General features: G+C 48.6%; 1 protein-coding gene across 3 annotated transcripts; it reads right to left on the minus strand.

Annotated features, from left to right (window-relative positions):
• Nucleotides 1-4,286: 4,286 nt before the first annotated feature.
• YOD1 (YOD1 deubiquitinase) lies at nt 4,287-7,829 on the minus strand. 3 transcript variants are annotated; one of them, XR_013185223.1, is made up of 3 exons: nt 7,577-7,829; nt 5,939-7,000; nt 4,287-5,644 (listed from the first exon to the last, which is right to left on the minus strand). XR_013185223.1 is itself a non-coding variant. In XM_054648964.2 (2 exons), the coding sequence occupies exons 1-2, from the start codon at nt 7,782-7,784 to the stop codon at nt 6,294-6,296; spliced, it is 915 nt and encodes a 304-aa protein (XP_054504939.1). In that variant the 5' UTR covers nt 7,785-7,829; the 3' UTR covers nt 5,740-6,293. The 3 variants fall into 3 exon arrangements, 1 of the variants encoding a protein (XP_054504939.1); XR_013185222.1 differs by having other exon boundaries at nt 5,815-7,000; XM_054648964.2 differs by lacking the exon at nt 4,287-5,644 and having other exon boundaries at nt 5,740-7,000.
• Between the last annotated feature and the right edge of the window lie 203 nt (nt 7,830-8,032).

The following is an 8,032-nucleotide window of genomic DNA, read 5'->3' on the forward strand; positions in this document are numbered from 1 at the left end:
GTGCCCCGTGCTGAGGCTGCTCTGAGAGAGGGAGGAAAGCAAAGCTGGGGTGATTTTGTTCAAATTTCAATGAATTAATTTTAATTTTAAGTGGAAGCTTTAGACCTGCCTGGGTTTTGTCGAGTTGTGCCCCATGCTGAAGCTGCTCTGAGGAGGGAGGAAAGCAAAGCTGGGGTGGTTTTGTTCTTGCAGTGCCAGCAGGGTGTGAGTGAGCAGCAGCAGGGCTCAGTCTGGGCAGTCCAACAGGCAGAGCTGGCAGGAAAGTGTCAGGATCCATTAGGAGAAATCTGGAGCTCCTCTGAATCAGGAGCCCAAAAACAACCTGTTCCTTTTCCACATTCCTCTCCCTCCAACAAATACAAATAGCTACAACTCAAAATTTTAATGAATTAATTTTAATTTGAAGTGGAAGCTTTAGAGCTGCATGGGTTTTGTCAAGTTGTGCCCCGTGCTGAGGCTGCTCTGAGGAGGGAGGAAAGCAAAGCTGGGGTGGTTTTGTTCAAATTTCAATGAATTAATTTTAATTTGAAGTGGAAGCTTCAGAGCTGCGTGGGTTTTGTCGAGTTGTGCCCCATGCTGAGGCTGCTCTGAGGAGGGAGGAAAGCAAAGCTGGGGTGATTTTGTTCTTGCAGTGCCAGCAGGGTGTGAGTGAGCAGCAGCAGGGCTCAGTCTGGGCAGTCCAACAGGCAGAGCTGGCAGGAAAGTGTCAGGATCCATTAGGAGAAATCTGGAGCTCCTCTGAATCAGGAGCCCAAAACCAACCTGTTCCTTTTCCACATTCCTCTCCCTCCAACAAATACAAATAGCTACAACTCAAAATTGTAATGAATTAATTTTAATTTGAAGTGGAAGCTTTAGAGCTGCATGGGTTTTGTCAAGTTGTGCCTGGTGCTGAGGCTGCTCTGAGGAGGGAGGAAAGCAAAGCTGGGGTGATTTTGTTCAAATTTTAATGAATTAATTTTAATTTGAAGTGGAAGCTTTAGACCTGCCTGGGCTTTGTTGAGTTGTGCCCCGTGCTGAAGCTGCTCTGAGGAGGGAGGAAAGCAAAGCTGGGGTGATTTTGTTCTTGCAGTGCCAGCAGGGTGTGAGTGAGCAGCAGCAAGGGCCAGGGGTGTCTGACAGCAGCAGGGCTCCAGTCTGGGCAGTCCAACAGGCAGAGCTGGCTGCCTGCAGCCCCTGTGGGTCAGGAAAGTGTCAGGATCCATTAGGGGAAATCTGGAGCCCAGAAAGAACCTGTTCCTTTTCCACATTCCTCTCCCTTCAACAAATATAAATAGCTGCAACCCAAAATAAGGTGTGATTTCACACAGATGGCATGAAGGATATGCCAGGAGTCAAATGATGCAGAGAAAACTTCCCAGTGCCCTGGAAGGACTTTGGCAGCCTCACAGCCCTGCTGAGCCTCACCCTGTTCCTAAACACCAGGGCACAAGTGACTCAGGCCTGGCCCTGAAGGAGAAGCATCCACAGGCGTCACTGATAAGGTTCCTGTCAAGGTAAGGAGGTTTTTGTGACTCTGTGGGACTCCTGGGCACTTTCCTTCACCCAAATTGCAGGCACAGCCTGTCTGCTGCCAAATCAGTTATGGAAAATTGCACCTAGTTAATGCCTCCTGTTGCACAGCACTCATTAAACCTTCCTATGGCCAAAGAAGGTTTTACTTATTTACTAAATAAAAATTTATTATATAAACATAATTTATATAATATTTATATAAACATTATTTATGTAATATTTTCTCTGTTTCACAAAAAGGAGCTGGAGAATGTAGTTAATGCCTCCTGTTGCACAGCACTCATCAAACCTTCCTATGGCCAAAGAAGGTTTTATGTATTTATTAAATTAATATTGATTTATTATATAAACATTATTTAGATATTTATTTTCTCTGTTTCACAAAAAGGAGCTGGAGAATGTAGTTAATGCCTCCTGTTGCACAGCACTCATCAAACCTTCCTATGGCCAAAGAAGGTTTTATTTATTTATTAAATTAATATTTATTATATAAATATTATTTATTTATTTATTATCTCTGTTTCACAGAAATGAGCCGGAGAATGTAGTTAATGCCTCCTGTTGCACAGCACTCATCAAACCTTCCTATGGCCAAAGAAGGTTTTATTTATTTATTAATATTTATTTATTATATAAACATTATTTAGATATTTATTTATTTATTTGTTATCTCTGTTTCACAGAAAGGAGCTGGAGAAGGGAGCTGAAGTGCTCCCATAGCTTGCTTACCTTTAACACCAGAAGTGAGGAGGCAGCTCTCAAGCTTTAATAGCTCCCCAACATTTTCCTCAAGACTTTAATTAAAAATAATAGACAAAGGCACTGTGGTCCTGGACAACCTGATTTTGTTAACTCCTCTGTTCTATTCCTGTTTCAGGGGGGAGTTGGTGCTCAGACAGCTGAAACAGCAGGAGTGATTTCCCCAATTGGAAGGAATTTTATTTGGAACAAACCTGACAGCACTTTCAGAGCTGGATGCAAAGTTTGATTTCAAATGCAGGCAGACATTTAATTGCATGGCAGCTGCAATTTTCCAAACAGCAAGTTGACAACTTTTAGTTCCTCTTCTGGAGAGTTTCCTTGGCAGGGAGAGGCTGCCAGGGCTGGCCCATGGGTGGGTTGTGCAGTGAAATCAGGCACACACAGATGATTCAGCACCCAGCCTGTGTCAGTCTGATTGCTCAGAAGCTCCAACAGCAGCAGAGAATTTCTGCTCTCCTCATTCAGCCCCTGCCAAGAAGGGCAAACACAGCACTGAGGGGTCAGAGAGGTTCCAGCTGCCCCAGAACTGATCCCAGTTCCAGAGCTGGGATATTCTCCAGGAGAGCAGGACAGGCACAGGACACTGTCCCCAAACTGTCACCATGGCCCCCTGTGACTGTGCCCAGGGCTGATTTGAGATGTACCATGGAACAGGATGTTCCTTTTCTCAGGGCTCTTTTGAGAGGAGTTTGCTCAGAACTTCAGAATTTAGGTTTGTCCTTCAGAAATTCCAGTTATTGCTGATTTTCTCCCCAGACTGCTCTTCCAGTCTGTTCATCCATGGAGTAGATCTGTGTAATACTGGCCACAAATATATGTGAAGTTGGTTTAATAATTTGTATATAAGATTCTGGAGGGATGTCAAACTCCCTTTACAGCTGAGTCCTGATATCTCAGGTACCATATTTCACAGAATCCCAGAGTGGTTTGGTGTGGAAAGGATCTTGAAGCTCATCTCATCCCATTCTGATATTCAGAGTTCATCCCACCACTAGAAGGATGCCATTTTTGGGATAATTCCCTGACTGTGTCATTAAGAGCAGGAAAATCCTAGTTAAAAAGTACTAAAAAACACTCTAATTTATTAAAAGAAAGAGTTGTACTTTAAAACTATCCAGCCTTTTATGTTTTAAAGAATGGAGATACTTTTTGTTTGGGAAAGTTTAGCAGAGTAAGGAGAAATTTTTCTTGCAGTCAAGGAGTTGTTCTTTGTCAGCCTGTAACAAGATCAACTTTTACCACCACAAATTACAGGTATATCTTTTTTTTTTTAACCAAAGAGATTTTATTTTTCTAGGCAACAAAAGAGAACATCCAAGCAGTGATAGTGACACATCTCCCTCCAAGGGAACTGATTCTCTGGTAGCAGATTCCCAATGCAAACATGATCTAGCAAAGCTAAACACTCTGGATTAAATAAAGCTCATTTTTCAAATACTGCAACTGAGAAATACCAGGAAAAAAAAAAAAAAAAAAAAGGTTTCACACATTTTGAGAAATCCATCCAGGACACAAAGCTAAAATCTAAGGGTTGCTCCCCAAAGTCAAGGCAGACAATAAATATGGATCTTCCACTTGTGTTCCAAAGACACCTGGTGCACCTCTCTGAGGTAGGTATTGTGTCCATGTGGCAGATGGCAAAGGGGGAGGATCAGCTCCTTGTGCCAGGCATGTCCCTGCTCCCCTGGGACAGCTCAGAGCACACCTGGGCCTTGCCAGGCCCTTGGTCTCGTTCCTAGCCAGTGTTTCAGCTCAAGTAGTTATAACACAGTGTCATCTTCAAGCTCCTTTGAACTGTCAGGTACTTCTGGAGGTTTTTAAGCATCAGCTTCTACAGGGCTGGGTTTAATGTTGGGTTTTGGGGGGTTTTTATCTTCTTTTCCTAATGACAGGCTAAAAGCAGAGTGGGGTTTAACACTGGAAGCTAAGTGGCTTTCTATAGGGAACTCCCAACAGTGCTAATGTGTGTTTTAATACTGAATTAAAAACAAACCCAGTCCACAGTGCTCTGGGTGATCCTAGAGCTGTTTAATTATTCATGCCTTAATTCAACAAAGCACTTAAGTAATTATGTTCTTTCTTCAGTACAACCCTCCTGTATTTCAAGATCCAACTGGGAGCCTCTGCTGAGAGCTAGAAATAGGATTTGAGCAGAAAAGGTGGTGTGGCTGCACCAGTTTGGTCAGGTGCCTGAGGGAACAGAGCCCTTTCAAACTGGGTTTTAGGTTAAACCCACGTGGGTTTATTTCTGCCTCAGTCTGAGGATGCTCCTTCTTGTTCCCCAGTCTAAAAGTGCAAGGAAGGTCACTCAAAACAGTAACAGAAGAATGGCAGGCAAAGGATATTTTAAAATTCAAGAAATAAGGATGTGTTGCAGGCATTTCAAAGAAAAAATAAAACCACAACATAAATCCCCTTCAGTAATATGCACCTTTACAGCACCTTTTAAAAGCCCTCAAAAGCACTTGCTGTTAAGCTTCACAACCCCACTGTGAGGTAAAATAATCCCAATTAAACCAATTTCACCTTCCCTGATTCTGAACAGTCCAAGGAGTGGGGCACTTTCCCCAGCTTATTTTCATCTGAATATTCAGCTGTGATATTTCATTATCACAATGAAAGTCTTGCTACTCCACAAGTCAGTGGTGAGAAATCAAACACATTAAGGCAGAAAGCAGATGGAATTTCAAGCCTCCCTTCTGGCTCTGGCCTTCAGAGGGCAAAACTTTTTACCAGCAAAGAGTGAGAACTCAACCTTAAAGTGCTCATTCACAGTATTTGGAAACTGGAACAGCTTAGTAACACCATGGCCTTAATTGGCTCTACTCAAGTAAAATATTCAATGTATTCATTTAACAGATGCAAATGAAGTCACTTCCCTAACTACTCACTTCCCTCTTGCAGGAATTTCCAATGCTATTATGAAGAAGAATCCCAAGTATTCCAGGCAACATGCTTATGCTCTGATGCAGTGTAAACACCAGGGGGTTGAGAGTTATTTTTCAAGCAACTAAAAACTACCTACGGAGGATTAATAAGTTTTATTCAACACTTATCCATCTACTCATTAATTTAAAGGCTACCTTAAAGCTTAGAGGCCACAGCTTTCCCTAAAGTTCTCTGCACACAAACTACACAGTCTATTCCTGATGGTATAGGGCAGCTCAGAGATCCTTTTCCCACTACAAGTTGTATTTTTGATATCATACTTGGTATTTCCATTATAAATCATGCACCACACGAGCAGTTTCCCCTCTGAGAGCTGCACATACGTGCAGAGCCCAATTCTCAGTGTGAGTGATGCTGATATGTGTGTTTCCCAAAGCCTCAGGTTAATTGAATTCCCCTGAAAATGTACATTCAGCACCTCAGAGGTGGATTTTACACAGGCCTGGTTGTGTCTGGCTGCTCAGATCACACATTTAGCACCTCAGAGTGGATTTTACAGCAGTGTTGGTGTAAAATCCTGGCTGAGGATTTTACAGCAGTCTTGGTAAGCCTGGCTGTGTCTGGCTGCTCAGATCACACATTCAGCACCTCAGAGGTGGATTTTACACAGGCCTGGCTGTGTGTGTCTGCTCAGATCACACACTCAGCACCTCAGAGGTGGATTTTACACAGGCCTGGCTGTGTGTGTCTGCTCAGATCACACACTTAGCACCTCAGAGGTGGATTTTACAGCAGTGTTGGTGTAAAATCCTGGCTGAGGATTTTACAGCAGTGTGGGACAAGCCTGGCTGTGCCTGTCTGCTCACACACACACACACACAGAGAAGGTGATGCAATCAAGGTGTGGCTGCCACTGTCCACCACCAGCCCAAGTGCCATCCCTACTCCCAATCCCCTACTCCCAAACCTGCGCCTTGGCCACCATGAAGTTAATTTAGTTAATTAGTTAATAAGCTTTTCAAGCTATGTGAACGGAATTTTATGATTACAAACAGCTTATCTGGGACTCCAGAATCTGATTCCAGAGCGCTGAGGTAGTCGATGGCACCCTCCTCGTGCTGCTGAGCTCACACCTCGCCGAAGTTGGTGTGTCCAGTCTCCCTGGCGTGCTCCCTGGCCTCCAGCTGCCCCGTCAGTCCCTTCTGGCACACCATGCAGCGCAGGGCGAAGCGATTCACATCCGTGAACTGCCTCTTCCTGCGGGCTTCATCCGCCAGCTCCAGAGCCTGTGCCAGCACCACATCATCGCTGCTGGGGAAGATGGTCTGGGGAGGAAGGTCCGAGGAGGGCAGGCGGCGCTCCAGGGGGTCGTAGTGGATGCCATCGTAGATGAGCAGCACGCGCTTGCTGTAGCCGGCGTCCTCGCCGAAGCGGTCGATGCGCACGGTCTGCGTGTCCACCACGCAGATCTCGCACTGGTAGAACTTGGAGAGGATGGAGACCTCGATGGCTCCTCCCCAGGTCTCCTCCCTGCGGATCCAGTCACAGTATTCCCTGTTGGTTTTGCCCAGCACGGCCTCGCAGTACGACTCGGGGTCGCTGGCCACGATCTGGGCGATGAGGTTGCGCATCTCCGGGGCGCAGCCCGGGTCGTACACGCCGCCCTCCACCACGTAGAACACGCTGGTGAACAGGCAGGAATTGTCTGCTGGCACCACCCTCCTGACCAGCACGGGCACGGCTTCCCTCACAGGCTGGGACATCGCTTTTTTGGCAATCACCGGCGAGCCGGGCTCGGGTTTGGATGTGTCCTCTTCCACTATCAGAGTGTCACCTGCCACACAGGAGGAGGGACATAAAGGGGAGAACTAAACTAAAGGAGAATTGCTCCTCCAACACAACAACACAGCTGACATTGCGGAGGGTCACAGAAGAGAATCACGGAATAATCTGGGGTCTTAAACACCACCCAGTCCCACCCCTGGCAGGGGCAGGGACACTTTCCACCAGCCCAGGCTGCTCCAAGCTCTGTCCAACCCGGCCTCGCACACCTCGCCCGTTTCCCCCAGCTCGGTATCCCGCCGGGAAACAGCCTCGCCCAACAGCCGCCGGCACCACAACGGTCCCCGCGGGACTCACCTGGCCTGGCCCGGACCCCGTCCCCTCCAGCCCCGCGCGCTTCTCCCTCCGGACCCCCGGGACGCAGCCAAAGCACCGGCGGCGCCCGCAGCGAGCAGGAAGCGCTGCCGAGCCGGGCGCTGACGCCTCCCACGGCAGCAGGAACCGGCCCGACCGCCGGTTGATGAGGGGTGTGTGTACCACGGCCTCTTTAATCAACGTAATTGCAGCCGGCGGGGCGGCAGAGCCCTCAGAGCGCCGCCCGCCGCCCTCCTCCCCGCGGGGCCCTCACCCGAGTGGATGCCGAGCTCGCCCAGCCGCCGCTCGCCGTCGCTGAGGTCGAGGCTCCGCGGCGGGAAGCCGAGCAGGAGGCGCTGTGCGGGCGCGGGCACTCCGGTGAGCGCGGCGAGCGCGGCCTGCATGTCGCGGAGGCGGGAGTGCGGCGACAGCCCCGGCAGCGCGTGCGAGCCGCTCCGGGCCTTGCAGCGCAGCCGCAGCATCCTCGGGGCCGCCGCCGCACCGGCCGCCGCCGCTTCCGCTTCCGGCCCGTGTCTGCCCCGCTCTCGCGAGAGCACGCCAAGCCCCACCCCCCCCCGCAACCCCAGCAAGCGGCCAATCAGAGCGCGCGCGGCGCCCGGTCATTTGCATAGCGCCCGTACATTTGCATAGTGCCCGGCTCATTTGCATAGAGCCCGTGTCGTCGGTACGGCACGCCGGGCGTCTGATTTGCATACAGCAGGCGACACCG

This window comes from Agelaius phoeniceus, chromosome 25, assembly GCF_051311805.1.
Source record: "Agelaius phoeniceus isolate bAgePho1 chromosome 25, bAgePho1.hap1, whole genome shotgun sequence".
Classification (NCBI taxonomy): Eukaryota; Metazoa; Chordata; class Aves; order Passeriformes; family Icteridae; genus Agelaius; species Agelaius phoeniceus.